This window comes from Hyperolius riggenbachi, chromosome 5, assembly GCF_040937935.1.
Source record: "Hyperolius riggenbachi isolate aHypRig1 chromosome 5, aHypRig1.pri, whole genome shotgun sequence".
In the NCBI taxonomy this organism is placed as follows: Eukaryota; Metazoa; Chordata; class Amphibia; order Anura; family Hyperoliidae; genus Hyperolius; species Hyperolius riggenbachi.
This window is the reverse complement of record NC_090650.1, coordinates 283,538,345-283,558,146: the sequence shown is the minus strand read 5'-3', so window position 1 is coordinate 283,558,146 and position 19,802 is coordinate 283,538,345. Positions and strand designations below refer to the sequence as shown.

The window sequence follows — 19,802 nt, the reverse complement described above, 5'->3', positions numbered from 1 at the left end:
TAACTGACATAACTGTATGTATTTTTTTTCCATAATGTAAAACAAAACATCGTGCCTATATAAATGGATCTGATTCTCTTCTCTATATAACACTCCTCTCTCATGGCAAGAAAACCTGAGTATTTTGATATCTTATCTACCAAGTAGTAGCAGTAGGGTATTGTACCGTGTTAGCCATCAGTAAAAGCAAGAAGTTTTAAATCAGGATGATACCATTTATTGGCTAACTAAAAATGAATAAAATAAGCAAGCTTTCGGCCTTGCAGCCTTCGTCTGGCTTATATCCTGTTAGTTTGCAAACTGGTGGTACAGACAGCTTATATACATGCAACATCAAAAGGGAAAACAGATATTTTCTTCAAGCATAAATACATGTCATTAAGATGCCTTAATTCACACAGACCCTCGACCTGGGGTTAGGGGTTGTAAGCCAAGATAAGAATCCTTGTTTACTCCTGCTCACATACCTGGGAGTTGGACTGACACAGAGGTATCGTAAATTCTTAGTTCACAAGTTCAGCTATAATGGCTGAGAAAAGTTCAAATGTCATCAGTCTCATACCAATATAGAAAGTTGTTGTCCTTATTCAAACCCTTCTGCACAGCTTTGAACCAATTTATAAATTTTGTTTCTGCTATTAATCGATCATTTGATGTTTTGAAGCCACCCTTCAGGGCAGTGACACGAAGATCATCCATGCTGTGTCCATTAGACCGAAAGTGTGTAGCAACTGGGAGCCCAGATTTGGTATCTTTAATAGTGTGCCTGTGTCCATTCATACGTTTGCGCAGAGTTTGTCCAGTTTCTCCCACGTACATAACATTGGGGCATTTAGCACACATGATCAGATACACCAGATTGGTGGAACCACAGGAAAATGTACCTTGTACTCTGTACTCCTGTTGTGAACCTGGTATCGTTACCCTGTCAGTGGAGTAAATGTGTCCGCAGGTCCCACATATTTTTTGTCGGCAGGGTGATGTTCCGTATTGTTGCGGCCTATTCAAAGAACTCCTGACAATCATCTGTTTTAGATTGTGTGGTTGCCGATATGACAAGAGTGGAGGTTTAGGGAATATCGTTCTCAGTCTGTGATCCTTGTGTAAAATAGGATGTAGTTCCTTAGCAATCCTCAAGATTTCCAGGTGTGGGTTGTAGGCGACAACCAAAGGGACACGTTCCTCTTTCTGGTTTTGCTTATATTTCAGGAGTTCAGTCCTGGGGATGTTGCTGGCTTTCCTGATTTGAGGCCCAAATCAGGAAAGCCAGCAACATCCCCAGGACTGAACTCCTGAAATATAAGCAAAACCAGAAAGAGGAACGTGTCCCTTTGGTTGTCACCTACAACCCACACCTGGAAATCTTAAGGAGGATTGCTAAGGAACTACATCCCATTTTACACAAGGATCACAGACTGAGAACGATATTCCCTAAACCTCCACTCTTGTCATATCGGCAACCACACAATCTAAAACAGATGATTGTCAGGAGTTCTTTGAATAGGCCTCAACAAAACGGAACATTACCCTGCCGACAAAAAATATGTTGGACCTGCGGACACATTTACTCCACTGACAGGGTAACTATACCAGGTTCACAACAGGAGTACAGAGTACAAGGTACATTTTCCTGTGGTTCCACCAATCTGGTGTATCTGATCATGTGTGCTAAATGCCCCAATGTTATGTACGTGGGAGAAACTGGACAAACTCTGCGCAAACGTATGAATGGACATAGGCACACTATTAAAGATACCAAATCTGGGCTCCCAGTTGCTACACACTTTCGGTCCAACGGACACAGCATGGATGATCTTCGTGTCACTGCCCTGAAGGGTGGCTTCAAAACGTCAAATGATCGATTAATAGCAGAAACAAAATTTATAAATTGGTTCAAAGCTGTGCAGAATGGTTTGAATAAAGACAACAACTTTCTATATTGGTATGAGACTGATGACATTTGAACTTTTCTCAGCCATTATAGCTGAACTTGTGAACTAAGAATTTACGATACCTCTGTGTCAGTCCAACTCCCAGGTATGTGAGCAGGGAGTAAACAAGGATTCTTATCTTGGCTTACAACCCCTAGCCCCAGGTCGATGGTCTGTGTGAATTAAGGCATCTTAATGACATTTATTTATGCTTGAAAAAAATATCTGTTTTCCCTTTTGATGTTGCATGTATATAAGCTGCCTGTACCACCAGTTTGCAAACTAACAGGATATAAGCCAGATGAAGGCTGCAAGGCCGAAAGCTTGCTTATTTTATTCCATTTTTAGTTAGCCAATAAACGGTATCATCCTGATTTAAAAACTTCTTGCTTATCTACCAAGGTGTCAATAACGATAATTGCAACATATACAATGTGACTATAAGACCATCGCCCCCTTCCCCTCCAGTAATTTTACTAGATCATCCTCATATTAAATCATAGCCCTCTCCTCTCCCAAATAGTTTATATCCCAATAATCCCATACCTTCTTAAATTGTTCTTCTGTCTCATGCACCAAAGATGTTAAATGCTCCATCGATCTCACCCAACTGATTTTGTTTACCACATCTTCGATTCTAGGACATACATTCCTTTTCCAAAAAGCTGCAATAGTCATTCGAGCTGCCGTGAGGATATGGTTAAGCATACGTTGTGTATAAAACTTCAAGCCTGGATAAGGTTTCCCTATCAAATAGTACCAGGGGTCCAAAGGTATATGTTTTCTTATAACTTTGTACACCAAAGGTTGAACTGTTTTCCAGAAAATCTGTACCATTGGGCAAAACCAAAATATGTGATCGATGGTCCCCACCATTTTACATCGTCTCCAACATAGGTTAGAGGTGCTAGGGTATATTCTGCTTAAACGATCAGGGGTCAAGTACCACTGAAACATTATTTTGTAAATATTTTCCTTTGAGTACAAATTGACGTTTTACGTGCATTCATCCAAATGTCTTCCCAAACATATATATCTTGAGATGTACACAATTTAGATTCCCAAAATAACATTTAGTTATGTTTAGTGAAAGCAGTTACCTCTGGTATAGATAAAATGGAATACAGTTTTGAAATAAGACCTGGTTCCCGATCTGTCTTTATTAGTGTTCTTTCACATAGTGTAAGAGGAGACAGCCTTCTAGATCCCCATTCCCTATTGGCATATGACTTTATTTGTAAAAATTCATAGAATTTAGTATGAGGTATCCTAAATTTTTCCTGGATCTGGGAAAATGATAGCATCCCTGAGCATAAATTATCATAGAGATCTCTGAACCTGAATGGAGCTATTTCCGTGGACCACATTCTAAGCTTAGTCAACGAATTTTGGGGTAGAGATGGGTTTCCCCTCAGATATATCAATTGAGATGGAAAAGATGATAAACAGTATTTCTTGCATGCTCTCTGCCATATTTGCCAAGTAAAAGTGATTGTGCTAAGAGCCGATGCCACCTGAGCTGGTAATTTTGTTAGTATCCCTGGTAGGGCACCTATAGCATATGGTGAAATCGAGGCCTCTTCTAATTCTGCCCACTTAGTCCTTAGAGGAAGCGCCAGCCATTCCGCAATCTGGTGTAAATGGGAGGCTAGATAGTATAATTCAAACTGTGGAACCGATAGTCCCCCTCTAGATCTGATTCTAATGCTACGTACACACGCGACAACGATCGTTCGTTGAGAACGACGAACAAACTTTTAATTGATGAAAGAACGACCTAAGTAAAGTTAGTTTTAAAAGGTGTGTAACGATCTGATCGTTAGAACGAACGTTACATCACGTAAAGCAACTATTGCACCTGCGCATAAAAATGAGAAGTTTCACCAAGAAATTGTGAAATGCGCACGTCAAGCCTAGTACGAACGACCGTTTCCAACGATGTACTACTTTTGCAAACGATCATCGTTGGTTAAAATCCGCCGAGACAGAACTTTCTTTTGTAGCGATTTGGCTCGTTCGTCGTTTGCCTTAATAGTCGTGGTTCGTTTTTTGAAACGATCGTCGTTGGTAAAGATCGGGGAACGATCGTTACAAACGACTATAGTCGCATGTGTGTACGCACCCTAGGACCTTGCTTGAAACTCTGGGTCTCCCTCTAGCCCAAATAAAACGAAGCACAGCTTTCTGAAGTTTATGTAAAAACCTTGCTTGGGATGGTTATTGGGAGTGTTTCACACAAGTATAAAAATCTAGGAAGCAAGTTCATCTTAACAGAATAAATTCTGCCAATCCACGATATTTGATATTGGTACCATTTATCGAGATCTCTATATGCTTGCTCAAAAAAAAATAAAAATACAAAATTAAGATCATAAAGCTTCCTATACGAGGTTGCTATATGGACCCCCCAAGTATTTTATGCCTTCTGTCTTCCACCTGAAATCGGAACCACAAATCAAAAAAGTCAAGAGAGGCCCTACTAGTAACAGTACACACACCAGTCAGTCGGCCGCTGGGATCTGTTTGAGTCCCGTGTACATGTGTCACTAGCCAACAGGCTAGAGAGTCTGTTTCTTTGTAGCATGGAGTAGTGATGACTTGCCATGCATTACAGAGATCATTATAATGGACAGGGGTCCATTATAATGAATTCTTCCCTTTATTTCCCACTGATTAAACATGATAGGGCTGGCTCTTAGATGAGGATATAGGCTTGTGAAATAAGGCAAATACTATTTATAAAAGTGGCTTAAAGCAGAATTATACTTCAAGTAAAAATATTAAAATCAAAGATTTAAAGGATAACTGAAGTGAGAAGAATATGGAGGCTGCCCTATTTATTGCCTTTTAAACAATACCAGTTGCCTGGCAGCCCTGCTGATCTATTTGGCTGCAGTAGTATCTGAATAACACCAGAAACAAGCATGCAGCTAATCTTGTCAGATCTGCCAAAGTTTAAATGAAATGGGGAAAGAAAAAAAAAAAAGCTGCGAGGATGTACTCAAAATGAATAATGCATAGTTTTCATTCAATCCTCTAACAACCTTCAAATGATAAAGAACATGCATTGTATCACATTAAAGCGGACCCAAACCAAACTTTTTTTAATTAAAAATATTTAGTTGCACCACTCTGACACATACAAAGATAAATAAACACTCCTTCAAGCCTCTGATCATTTCAGTGCATGCTTTTCACCCTTCTCTTTTCATAGCTAGGGTTATACTGGGGGCAGCCATTAGCAATTCCTCCATTGCTGGACACCATCTACTCCACCAGTTTGCCGGAAAAATCCCGGCAATTTGAAAGGAAGGGAGGGGTTCCTCCAATAAATGTAAAATATTTTATATTTATCATCATGCAGCTGAAAAAATGCTGCCATTTATTATTATAATTTAGAAAATAGATTTTATTTCTGAAATCTTGTATTTTTAATTTGGGTCCACTTTAAGTATAATATTTTACTGCTTCATTTTTTAAAAGCATTCTCACATTTTTTATTTTTTTTTGTATGTACCTAAAACTTTTCACAGAAGAAAAATATATTGTGCTTTTTCCTAGTCCAAAGAGGTTTGGCAAGGGAACTATACTAAATAACAATACAGCTGAAATACTAGTCACCTAGCAGTGCTAAGCACTGGGGTCAATCTGACCCTGTTCTGCAGTTTCACAATCCAAATCAAAAGCTTACTAAGCAAATGACACATGCTTCAGATTGCTACTGGTTTCTGAAGTGCTTTCCCATACAAAGAACTAAATAAAGCAAGGTCACTTTGAAAAATGTCATATTCACATCTCTGTGTTAATCAATTTGCAAAGTGCTCTAAAATTTAGCATTAAATTTAGCAATGATTTGTTACTTTTTCTGCATTCACTTCAAGAGATTTATTTTTGCAATCCCCAGCTTAGTCACTTTACAATAAAGTTCATTAGCAATCACAGACTTTTAAAGAGGGTTTTAAATGGTAGGTGTTAAAGAACAGGTGAAGCCAGCTGGATATTTAGGCTACCATATTTATTGCCTTATAAGTATTACCATTGCCTAGCTATCCTGCAGATCCTCTGCCTCTAATCCTTTTAGCCATAGACCCTGAACAAGAATATGCAGAACAGGTGATTCTGACATTAATGTCAAATCTGACAAGATTACCAACATGCTTGTTTCTGGTTTTAGTCAGACACTACTGCTGCCAAATAGACCCAGCAGGGCTGGCAAGCAACTGGCATTGTTTAAAATGAAATAAATATGGAAGCCTCCATATTCATCTCACTTCAGTTAAAATTTGATCCTAGGATTTTAGTACAACCAAAGGATGCTGGTCAGCATGGAAATCAAAGTCCATTACAATATTGTACAAAGATGCACAACTTTCCTGCAAAGACGAGTAAGAACTGAGGATGAGAGTCTGCAATAAGTCAAACTTTGAGATGCAAATTGCTCCCTTCAGCAACCAGTTCCGCAGGCCAGCATATATACGGTTAATTGTTCAGTTCAATAAAGCAGGGCAGAGATCAAGGAATCTGCAGAACGAATAGTAGCCCCAGCAACAAAAGCAAAATTAACGATTCAGCATGAAGAAAGAGGAGAATGTTCTAGGACCTAGAACATTTAGAATCTAGGTCATCGTTTCTCAAACCTGACCTTGTGACTCCACTACGGTGCATTTTTTGCAGGCAACCTCACTTATGAGCAGGTGGGGTAATTAGTGTCTCAACTACAAGGAATCCACCCAGCTGAGACACTAATTACCAGGCATGGGCTTTCGAGTCCAGACGGACTTGAATTCGGAATTCAAATGAAGTCTAATGACTTCAGGTAAGAACCACAGGCAACACCTAACACCACAGTTAGGTTAACAACTTACCCAGAAGTCTTCGGGACGTCTTCATTCCATTACGCGTCATAGGCGTAATGAAAGCTGCATTGCATGACTCACTACCACGCTTCCACTTTCAAGCTGGAAGGAGGAAGCTATGATGCATAATGGAATGAAGACGTCCCAAAGACTTCTGGGGAAATTAACTGTTAGGTGTTGCCTGTGGTCACACGGGAAGTCATTAGACTTCATTTGAATTAGAGTCTGTCTGGACTCCAAAGCCCATGCCTGCTAATTACCCCACCTATGCATTGGTGAGGTTGCCTGCAAAATCTACACCGTTGAGGAGTCACGAGGACAGGTTTGAGAAACCCTGCTCTAGGCAATTCACATGCGCAAAAGTGTGCAAATGAAATTATGGCAAAAAAAAATAAAAAAAATGCAACTTTGACAAGGCCTTCTTTGGAAACTCATAACTGGATACAATATAAATGAAGGCGGATTTCTAATAACAAATGACAAAGAATGTTGGAGCACTGATTCATAGCTACAGCAATCAAAGGAAGTGGAATTTAGCTTTAAGATTCAAATGTCTTGATTTCTGTGCATGTTTTAGGAATTTTATGATACAGAGTTGGAAATGTTCTACCTATCTAATTAACAGGATAACATTGATATTTAAAAGGCATACAAATTACAGACACTAGAATTTCCTGTTCACCACCTCATGTCAGAAATAGGACAAGATCAGCTATAGCAGCTAAGTAGCAACAAAAAGATCAGCTAAAAAGTAGCAACAAAAAGGTCAGCTATAAAGTAGCAACAAAAAGGTCAGCTATAAAGTAGCAACAAAAAGATCAGCTATATAGTTACATAGTTATTTGGGTTGAAAAAAGACATACGTCCATCGAGTTCAACCAGAGAACAAAGTACAACACCAGCCTGCTCCCTCACATATCCCTGTTGATCCAGAGGAAGGTGAAAAACCCTTACAAGGCATAGTCCAATAAGGGAAAAAAATTCCTTACCGACTCCAGAGATGGCAATCAGATAAACTCCCTGGATCAACATCATTAGGCATTACCTAGTAATTGTAGCCATGGATGTCTTTCAACGCAAGGAAAGCATCTAAGCCAACTTTAAATGCAGGTGTAGAATTTGCCATAACTACTTCCTGTGGCAATACATCCTACATCTTAAATCACTCTTACTGTAAAGAACCCTTTCCTAAATAAATCGCTAAAATGTTTTTCCTCCATACGCAGATCATGTCCTCTAGTCCTTTGAGAAAGCCTAGGGACAAAAAGCTCATCCGCCAAGCTTTTATATTGCCCTCTGATGTATTTATAATTAGATCCCCTCTAATGCGTCTTTTCTCTAGACTAAATAAAGAGAAAAGACGCCTTAGAGTATAAAGTAGTAACAAAAAGATCAGCTATTAAAGTGAACCAGAGACGAAGCAGACAAAGAAAACACCTACCCTGCTCTCTGTTTCATTCTTCACTGTTCAGCTTGCTTCTTATCAGCCCAGATAAAATCCCCGACTGAGCATTCAGTCTGGCTTTGCTATAATGACTCAGCTATAATGATTCCTGAGCAGAGCCACAAGGGGGCAGGCTTGGACTTGAAAAGACACCAGAGAACACAGATTCAGCAATAATGATTCCTGAGAAAATCCAGACTGATTGCTCAGTTGGAGATTTTATCAGGGCTGATAAAAAGCAAGCTGAACAGTGAAGAATGAAACAGAGCAGGGTAGGTGTTTTCTTTAATGCCCCCACGGATATATATGGTCTCTGGTTCGTCTCTAGAAACAAAAAGATCAGCTATAAAGTAGCAACAAAAAGATCAGCTATAAAGTAGCAACGAACAACAATGGTCTGGAGCAGTCAGAGTAGCATCATCACCATCAGAAGCCTGCCACAACCAACGATGTAATGATTCACAAAATGCAATGTTTGGGAACAAGGACATTTGAATAAAGAACACTCTCTCTGAAGTGCCTATGACACTCCTGGTTAGGGTTGCCGCGGTATACCGGTATGACGGTATACCACGGTTTCAAAGTGCATGATAACCATATCATGCACTTTTTAAAAATACCGGTTTACCCAAGATGGCGCTGTAAGACGTTTGCCCGGCACACAGGGCTCCAACCCTTCTCCCCCGACAGCCTCACCGCATCTGTGGGAAAGATTCCCCCTGCCTCCAGGGACGCTTTGCGGAGTGTCCAGGGACCCAGGGCTCGCTGCAGTCGGACTCCGGAAATCTTAACCACGTGGCCGCCCCAGCTCCATACACGCCGCTGCCGCCGTCACTTCCTGCTGATCAGTTTCCTACTGATCGGAGCTCCCCATGGCCGACCGTGCCGGTCCCCGCCCGCTAAGCCCCAGGACCACCACAGCTCTGCGGCCCCCACTGCTGGGTCTCACCGAGCAGCCGCCACTGATCGTCACTCCAGCCGCCTCTGCTTCCGGACCGCACGGCCACCCACGCAGGGGAGCCCTCTCCTAAGCCGCCTCACATTGCCTGCCTTCCTCATATCCACCACCACCAGGCACGGAAGACACCCCCAGCAAGAGGCCTCCACACCACCTACAGATGCCGCTGCTCCGTGACAGACTAGGCCACCCATGTAGAGGAGCACCTACTACATATGCTGCAGGCACCTATCCTGGCTGCACCTACTACATATGCTGCAGGCACCTATCCTGGCTACACCTATCCCTGGCTACCTATGCTGCAGGCACCTACTACTGGCCACTCCTATCCCTGGCTACCTATGCTGCAACCACCTACTACTGGCTACCTATGCTGCGGCCACCTACTACTGCCTACACCTATCTCTAACACCACCTGGACTTCTGCAGGAGCAGGGTAAGCCTTTTTTCAGTTTTATCTGGGGCCCCAATTCTCCCAGGGGCTTAATCATATGTATACTGAAGGAGTAGCGCACCCCACACTGGGGTGGGGGTGGGGTGTAAGGGGTGCTCAGGGTCCAAATAATTCTATTATAATTGTATAATACCGTATACCGCAATACCGTCATACCGTGGTATTTTTTTTGACGGTTATCATACCGTGGAATTTCATACCGTTGCAACCCTACTCCTGGTAACACATGTTGAAGAAAGGGTACTTACCAAAACAGTATTCGCAGTATATTGGCCACAAGAAGCATAAGACAGACATAAACGGAGAAGCCCTCTGCATTCTGTGTTCTTCTAATGTCTCTGTACTGAGGTATGTATGGCACTATTCCCCCAAAGATCATAGCAGCTGATGCACCCCAGGAAATCATCTGATGTAAAGAAGCTACCAGCCAGTCCGCTCCTTCATCATCCATGGTTGCTGAGGGTCACCTGGTCACCCCTTTGGCTTTCTCCAGCTTCTCAGTCTCTGGCAGAGTCTCTCTGTCAGGACTGTATCACAGGGCACTGGCTCCACACACAAGATGGTATATTATAGCCCATCATAGTACCTGCAAGAAAGAAATATGAACGGACTTTTAGATAATCATTATATAACAAATATTATATTTATTGGAATAGGAGCCAAAAAACATTTACATGTCCAGGTTTACCAGTATATCATTCAATGAGATCCGATGTGGCTACGATAAGCATGATACCCAAGCTATATGCCAATTCCTTAATTTGGTAAAACTATAGGCTGATCTCTCTTTTAAAATACTGAACTTGCAGAAAGAGAAAAAGGAACACAGAGAGCCCAAATTAGTGTAGTACGTTCAAGAAGCAATTGGTAGTAGAAAGGTGTATAAGAGTTTATACTCACAACTGTGGGTTACCACAAAGCCAACCACTGTATAGGCGGGTGGGGATGTTATGACCTGACCCCACTCAGGTTAAAGTCAAGGGAGGTAATCCCACCACTACCGCACTTTTTAAACATTTTTACTCTATTCTGGCGCCTCTTTTCAAGCTTCTCGTCATATTTTACATTATTGAGGTTAAGCTGCTCACTAGGATCTTGTCCATGAAGTTAATTAGTGGTCTAAGAAATGTTATATAAATGGGACCTGGCGGGATTCATACCTGGGAGTAGTGCCGAATTAATCATATCAAATACGGAATATCCAAACATTGCCAAACACCACACTGGAGCACCATTTCAGTATAAGAAGATGGGGAAGTTCACTCACTTGAGCTTCACAGCGCGTTTGATGCTTCTTCCTTTTGGCTTTGGAAGGAGGAAGTATCAGAATCACATGAAACGCACAGTGAAGCGCAAGCAAGAGAACTCTCCAGCACTGAAGTTATCACACAGTGTGGGGTAGTTTGCGCTTAAAGTTAACCTCCGGACTGAAAATCGACTGAAAAGGCTTGGTGTTTCTTTAACAGTTTCACAGCATCAGAACTTTGTTTCTCTTATACAAGCCTCATTTGTAGCTGCACAGAAGAAAACTGCCCGGGCAGTTTTCCCCTTATGCTGTGCAAAGCATGATGGGATTTCTGATGATGTTGTTCTCGTTCTGCTGTTTTGGTGCAATTTTTTTATTTTTTTTACATTTTGAATTTGACATTTGAAGCCTAGCGTGTGCAGCTGGGAGGGGTAATCAGGACACAGGACAGTTGGAACTGTGTCTCCTGCTCCTTGTCACCTCCTTTCAACCAAAAAGATGGCTGCCCCCATGACAAAGATGGCAGCCCCCATGAATCACAAACATTTGCCTGTTCTTTTAAAACAGGGTGGGTAAAAGATTACCTATCTATTCTAATTAACATAACTAATGTAACTTAATAACAGTATGTTTGTTTAGGCTGAAGTTCCCCTTTAACATTTTTGAACAGCCATTGTTAAGTGGATATTAAGACAGAATAGGTTAACAGCAGGCTCGGACTGAGCTGATCGGTGGGCCCCGACTGCCCCGCCTCCTGGGGGCCCCAGAGCTAAGAGGGAGGGGGGCACAGCTTGGAAGAGGGGAAATTGGGCACAGAGCGGCGGGGAGGAAAGCCTCCCCCCCCCCCCTAGGTGCCCCCCTTCCGCGCACCCCCTCCTCCAGAAGTGCAGCCAGCGGAGAATAGCTACAGAGCTTCAGATGATGCTATCTCCGCTCCGCATGCCGCTGCTGCCCTGCTGGTCTCTGTCTCCTACAGTGACACTGTCCAATCACGCTCTCGCAGTACTTCCTGCGAGAGCGTGATTGGGATGGTGATGGATAGTGCCCAGCCCCTTGTGAGTATAGGAAACAAAAAACTTTGAGATAGAATAAAAGGGGTGTGGCCTGATTTAGCACAATTCAATTATAAAAATGCAAAAACTTTATTAAACATTCATATTAATTGTCACAATTTAAAATTTACAATTCCCACAATGGTCACTCAACCCCCACATACCCCCCAACCCTGAACCCCGGATTCCCTACTCAAATTCCCCTTTAAAAGGTAAATGACTTTTACAAACATGTGCACATGCTGGTCCTATGGCTGCGCAGCCCTTTGAAAAAACAATATCCCAATAGGTTCCAATGGGATAAGCAATGTGATGGAATCACACTGGATGTGATGTAAGCCACAAAAAAAATCAATCTGCAAAGAACTTTGCTTAAGTCGCCGCTCTCAAGTGTGCTTGTCAGCGTAAAGATAAACCAGTGCAGCACTTTCTCTGGCACCAATGCAATTTACTGCCAAACAGGTTTGTTCATGTCATCAAAAGTTCATTGCTGCCTCAGGGTAAGTGTATAGGATAGGCTCCACAAATGCATGTGAAAAGTCAGCACAGTTGCCCAGTTTGCCTTATGTAGTCAGGCTCATCTTTTATCATAAATAGTTCATTTATCATATATTTCTTGGCACATAGTGATGTTACAACATGTGTAAGCAAGCAAGTAGCCATGCAGAATATAGTCCAAGCCAGCACTGCCTCGCAAGGTCCACTTAGCAGTTCATGCGAACAGCATAAAGCAATAGGTTAGCTTAGCTGTGATGCGAATAGCAGTTAGCATTGATGTGGCAGTTTGTATGATGATTGCCCTGTGGGCCCTTGTGAGTATACCTGCAAATCCATGAAAACTTTGGAAAAATTGGAACACACACAGAGTCCTACAGATAAAAGCAAAGGCCAAAAATATCCTGAATCACCAAGAACAGAAATCCAAGAAAAAGGACTACTGAAAAAAAAAGGTGAAGTAATGTATACAAAATGTGAATTTCTATTAATATCAGTGCTGTGGAGTTGGAGTTAGAGTAGGAGTCGTAGTCGAAACAATTTTGGGTACCTGGAGTCAGAGTTGTCAGTGGTTTCATAAACTGAGGAGTCGGAGTCGGATGATTTTTGTACCAAATCCACAGCCCTGGTAAATATTAGACTCAGGGCTCGTTCCCACTATCGCGAATCCGCATGCGTCCAATGCATGCGGATTCGCACATGTAATGCAAGTGGATGGGCCTGTTTCCACTGTAGCGTTGTTGAGGTGCGTTTTTTTCAGCGGTAAAAAAAATGCACAAAAGAGCCAACGAATTCGCCTGCGAGTGGAATGTATGCGAATCGCCACTAATGTATTTAATAGGAAATTCGCATGCGGCTATGGTATGCGAATTTGCATAGGTACCAATGTAAATTCACACAGGCAGTGACATGGTTAAAATCGCATATACCTTCACCTATGCGAATTCGCAAGCGAATTCGCGGCAAAAACCGCATGGGAAATCGCATCCGCATTCGATTTCATCAGCGGTGGAATCCAGGCGATTCCGCATCACAATAGTGGAAACAAGCCCTGAAAGGTTGTAATAATGTGCTGCTTAAATCACCCCGATATTAAAATATATACAGCACATCACAATTTCTTAAAAATGACATCATTGCTTCAACTAGTCAGCAGCACATTCCTCCAGACAGTGCTTTACAGATACATTAATAATTAACACTCTAGAAGTTCCAGGCACCTGAATACAAAACCTGTATTTCAATACCCAGTTGGTATATTACCATACAAGCCACTGTGACAGAGATCTGAAGACTCAGACCTATTCATGCATTGTTGTTAAAAAACCTGGTCTATTGAGAAATTAACACATGTAACAAAGTCTACCTCTGCCAGTTGTTTACAGAATAACAAATCCCATTGTCTCTGCTGTCTGTACCATGTCTATGCTATTGTTTCAAATATTTTCTATGTGCACTCCGGTCTAATCTGGTTTTTCCCTAACATCAGGGTGTATATAAGATTGACCTGTAAATAAAGATTTCAGATGCTGTTCCACCAATTTAAGTGTTTGTGGTTCTGTATCTCCCAGCTGGAGGAGAGGGTATTCACTTGGATTGGGGGAGAACTTTAACCTGGGTTGCAGATTATTCTGCTAAGTCATCTTGTAGCTGCCTCCGATGAAATCGAGCTAACAGTTTGGTGTCAGAAGTGGGATCCGCCATATACAGTATCGGGTGAGTAATTCTATTTTTTGATTACCACCCTATACTGTCAGAGCGGATTAATAGAACCCGGAGGGAAAGTGCTTCTGTAGCGCCTCTCCCAGGAATCTGATATTCCTAAAGTAAATAGCGGGTCTGATGCCCCAATTAAGAAAGCAGTACTGTGTGTCTAAGTGAATATTCTCTCTAAACCTTGTATATTGTTGTATAGTCGCTTAAGTGAATTTTAGTTATATAAGATTGCATGTTACTGTATAGATTTGTTAGCTTAGCATAATGGAAAAGTCTCAAAGGTAAGGGGACTCCCAAGGGTTATTTTTGATTTATGATGTATCATATTCTGTGATGCTGTTTAATGCGGATATATAGATTTGTAAGTTTTAGAAAGAATCATGTTCCACAATTTGCTTTGAATCTTATTTCTGACTAACTCTATTTAGGAGTTTCATTTTTTTTTTCTCGGAGACACTCAGCAGTTGCAGGTGTCTCTCTGGACCAGGACATTTTGAATGGGCATTGCGGCCGCAGGATAACTTTTTTTTATCAGTCCCTCCAAAATGTTCTGGCCTAGCTACTAGATGTTTCTGAGCCTTTTCTTCTAATTACTATAAATGTGTTTGTCTATCTCCTCTCACTGTAGTTTCTGTGGAACTGTGATTTAAATTGCTTGTGTATGACTGGTTGCACTTTTTTCAGCTAGGTTGTACTTTACATATGCATCTCTGGACATCTGCTCAGAGTTGTTGCAGGTTTCCACCCCCTCCCTCCATGTATTGGGAGATACTTGTGTTAATGCTTTTGTTTTTTCTCTTTCCTCTTCCCTGAAAAGACTGGGGGCAATGAGGAGAGTGGCAGGAAGCAGAAACGAGAGGAGATCCCAGCTATTTGTTGTTTGTCTGTTTGTGTATGTGTCTGTGCACAGAGAGTATCCAAATATTTTTTTTTAGAGTTAGGAATAAACCTCTTAATTTAATTGATCGTTTTTTTCTACAGTCAGAAAAGTCAAAAGCTAAATTATTGTTGGAGTCTAAAATTGATCGTTTTTTTCTAAAGTCAGAAAAGTCAAAAGCTAAATTATTGTTGGAGTCTAAAAGGTATGCGGACTGTGGTTATGTAAATGTGCATGTGTTGTCTTTCTTTGTCTACTATAGGAGAGGGTTTGTAAATTGTCTTGAGGCAAGGCAGGTGAGATTGAATGTGTAATTGGTTTTCACCTCATATAATGAATGACCCATGCACAAAGTTGCTGGCCATTGTGATGTTTTGAATTTAGTGTTTTGCAAAGGAAACAATTTATTTCGGGTGAACCAGATGTAACATGTCTTAAAATTTGTAATTTAAAGTTGGTTATAAAAAATTAACATACGAAAAGGCATGTTCCATCTGAAGTTTTTTGTTTTTCATGTGGGTTTTTTTTTTGGTCAGGTATTTTTGCATATACCTGAGAATTCAAAGCACACAACAGTTTTGCTGTCAATGGGTTAATTGGGTTTGTAAATATTCAAGTAGGAATTGCTTTGAATGAAATGTAATACTTTTAGCTTGAGCTTGCACTCATGCCGATATGAATGTAATGTAGAGAGATTGTGTCCAAAATCATCTTGCTCAAATTACTAGAACTGATGCTCATTCTAGGTTTTCCATTCATATTGCCAAGAATAATGCAAACAATTGTGTGAATGTTTGAATACTTGTATGAAATTAGTGGTGATGAGTCCCTTAAGCAAAGTGACATACTTATATTTTTTTTTCACTTGTAATTGGGTAAAATTCTAACATGCTTTTACAGCAATTTCTTTGTTGGTTTCTGGTCTGTATCTGGTTACAATCTGAGGGGTGTGGGAAACGAACCCTGGTGTTGGTGCATTTGGGGAGGGTTTTGAACAACAGACGTTGACTCCCTGTACCACCCACTGTGCACAGGGTGAGATGGGGGGCCAACTAAACCTGCAAGTGGCTGAATCACACAGCCTCATAACCCGGCCCACATCAGTGTTCTAACATGCCTGGAGAGGGTGGAGACAAATATGTCATGTAAAATACTTATTGGTTGATTTGATTGTAATTGTCTCCATATGTCTGTTTGTATTGACACTGTGCTGTATAAAGCAAGGTCAGAGAAATGTGTTTAAGTGTCAGAACTCTATATTACTAGGATTTACAGAAAGTATGATGTTAGTAAAAGAAATTTGAATAGAGACGAGAATAGAGAGAGTAACCTTTGTCCAAAATATTGTTACATAGCTACGCATGTGGTAAATAGGTTGCACACACCCACTAAGCTGTTTAACTTCTTATTACCATTGAGGACCTCTACATAACTGCTTTGATCGAGACAGCTATCATTTACTTGGCTCATGCAGTTTGACAAACATTGAACTCTTGTCTGACTCATCTTTACTACTTTGCTTGCACAAGTGTTCTTTATTACCTGTTCGCTTGGAGACCTACCTGTGATATCACCTGATTATGGAATACTTTGGAGATCATCTGATCTGATTCTCCTGCACTGATGCAGCCCTAGAAGGATGACCCTCTGCTGTAAGGATGAGCCCTTCCTGCACCTGCCCTCCTCCTGTGTTGGTGATGGCTGCTTCAAGCCTTTCTTTTGTGTCATCCTTTGGGAAGAACTCCGCCTCTGCTGTTGCAACTGTGAGGTTTCTCAACTGGGATGAGAAGTTGAGTCTGCCCTTCCCTGCCTTCTACAACCTGGCTGCAATTGCTACATCCTTGTTATAAATCTGTTTCCATTTCTTTTGTGGGTGCCCAATGCCATACAATGAAACTGCTAACAAAAAGGCACTGGGTGTATCCACGGTGATTACACGGCCAGCTCTCAACCGCCACTGTCTGTTTGCCCCGAGACAGTGAGAGCTTGGCAGAAAAACATCTGCATTCATCATGAGGGCTTGTGGTGATGAATTCACCATCCTCCTTCACCCTTCAAATGAACAATATTCTACTCTGCAATAATGAACTGACATTTCCTGGACCCACTCGAGGATCATTTTTTTTTCCAAAATGCATTAAGGAGTTCTAACCTTATGGGTGAGGTGTGGCTTTAGGCAACCTGTTACAGTTTACCACATTCAGTTTTCCATTAAGTTATGCAGGGCTAGATTAGGATGATATACTAGCAAAGCTAACTACTGTTAATTCATCTTGTAGTTGTGTAACCCTTTAAACTGTATATTGTATTTGTGTACAAATGACAACACTAACTCATTGATCTCTAACATACATAGAGCTGTGCATAGTATCTAAGTGATCCCGCCCTTTCCTTTAGAAAAGGTTGGGATCAAAGGTTGGGTTGAAAGGTTGTAATAATGTGCTGCTTAAATCACCCCGATATTAAAATATATACAGCACATCACAATTTCTTAAAAATGACATCATTGCTTCAACTAGTCAGCAGCACATTCCTCCAGACAGTGCTTTACAGATACATTAATAATTAACACTCTAGAAGTTCCAGGCACCTGAATACAAAACCTGTATTTCAATACCCAGTTGGTATATTACCATACAAGCCACTGTGACAGAGATCTGAAGACTCAGACCTATTCATGCATTGTTGTTAAAAAACCTGGTCTATTGAGAAATTAACACATGTAACAAAGTCTACCTCTGCCAGTTGTTTACAGAATAACAAATCCCATTGTCTCTGCTGTCTGTACCATGTCTATGCTATTGTTTCAAATATTTTCTATGTGCACTCCGGTCTAATCTGGTTTTTCCCTAACATCAGGGTGTATATAAGATTGACCTGTAAATAAAGGTTTCAGATGCTGTTCCACCAATTTAAGTGTTTGTGGTTCTGTATCTCCCAGCTGGAGGAGAGGGTATTCACTTGGATTGGGGGAGAACTTTAACCTGGGTTGCAGATTATTCTGCTAAGTCATCTTGTAGCTGCCTCCGATGAAATCGAGCTAACAAGCCCTTAGGAGTCAAAGTCAAGGAGTCAGAGCCATTTTGGGTACCTGGAGTTGGAGTCAATTTCATAAACTGAGGAGTCGGAGTCAGGTGATTTTTGTACAGACTCCACAGCCCTGGTTAATATCTGTGGCAGCTTTGATGTACATGCACCAGTATGTAACTGTTATTTCTAGTTATTTCTAGTTGGTACACTTAATATGGGTGCATCTCTTTATTTGCACTATGGTACTTTTTTCATTTTTTTTTTAAGTGGTCATTTCGGTAAATGGCATGTTCTCTGGAGTTGGACTTGAGTTGATTTGTAGCATAACTGTCTCTGATAACCGATTACAGGCCATAAACCCTTGCATTGCAGAGGACAGAAAAAAAAAAAAGAAACAATGCGATTCCATTGATTTTCAATAGATTTCATTTGGTGTATGGAAGGAACATATCCTTTTCTGATCAGATTAAGATCAATCATTTTGTCATATTGGGTGCCAAAATATGTGTGTATGGCCGCCTTAAAGCGACCTGAGCACTCACAACATTGCCAGGAGATTACTAACTGCGGGCAGTGCAGCTAGTCTGAAGAGATGATGGCACATCCCAAACGGACAGGGGGACCAGATGAGCATCACCCCGCAGGCAAGTAACAGTGCTCCTTCAAAGACACGCTCAGTTTAGAACTATCCTCATAGACTGTTCATTTAGAAAGTGTGTGTGTGTGTGTGTGTGTGTGTGTATATAATATATGTATATATATATATATAATATATATATGTGTATGTGTATGTGTATGTGTATGTGTATGTGTATGTGTATGTGTATGTGTATGTGTATGTGTATGTGTATGTGTATGTGTATGTGTATGTGTATGTGTATGTGTATGTGTATGTGTATGTGTATGTGTATGTGTATGTGTATGTGTATGTGTATGTGTATGTGTATGTGTATGTGTATGTGTATGTGTATGTGTATGTGTATGTGTATGTGTATGTGTATATATATATATATATATATATATATATATATATATATATATATATATATATATATATATATATATATATATATATATATATATATATATATATATATATATACACACACACTTTATTTTTATTTTTTTAATGTAAAGCATATTAATTATCACGTACAATAAAGTTTGCAGGTGGCTTAACCTGAAAATAAACTTATCTAGTTGTGAAACAGCATTTACTTAATTAAAAAGATAGTAATTAGAGGGAGTATCTTCAAATCTGTACTGTAAACTCCCTTATACTACAGTATTCACTTACACATTCAAAACTTGCATGGACATGATAAAAAATAATTGTAGAAAGAAGCAGGGCTGTGGAGTCAAAGTAATTTTTGGGTATCTGGAGTCAGAGTCGGGATAAAATGCACCGACTCCTAGTGAATGTAAACTAATTAAATTAGAAAATTTGATAAAATGTTCTATTTCTCAGATAATAGTCATCATAAATAATTTATACATACAGTTATAGCTGTGCTTAGTCCACAAAAATGAAACAAACCAATCAAAAAATAGTTACTTGTGCTGCTTCAATAAAGCAGTCCCTGTATTTTTAAAGGGAACCAGAGGCCCCAGAAAAAATATTCTATACATACCTGGGGCTTCCTCCAGCCCCATACGCACAGATCGCTCCCACGCCGCCGTCCTTTGCTGCCTGGATCCGCCGGTACCGGTTCCAGTCATGGCCGCCAGTCGGCCGGCAGACGC

The 19,802-nt window shown here is 40.7% G+C and overlaps 1 protein-coding gene across 3 annotated transcripts in view; it reads right to left on the bottom strand.

The window, feature by feature from the left end:
• The window catches only part of SLC66A2 (solute carrier family 66 member 2), a 157,189-nt gene that overhangs the window by 128,438 nt on the left and 8,949 nt on the right, over window positions 1-19,802 (bottom strand). For all 3 annotated transcript variants that reach the window (XM_068237032.1, XM_068237035.1, XM_068237033.1), the window contains exon 2: window positions 9,892-10,229. In XM_068237032.1, the coding sequence (XP_068093133.1) occupies window positions 9,892-10,094 (203 nt within the window). In that variant the 5' untranslated portion in view covers window positions 10,095-10,229. The remainder of the gene's footprint in view (window positions 1-9,891; window positions 10,230-19,802) is intronic.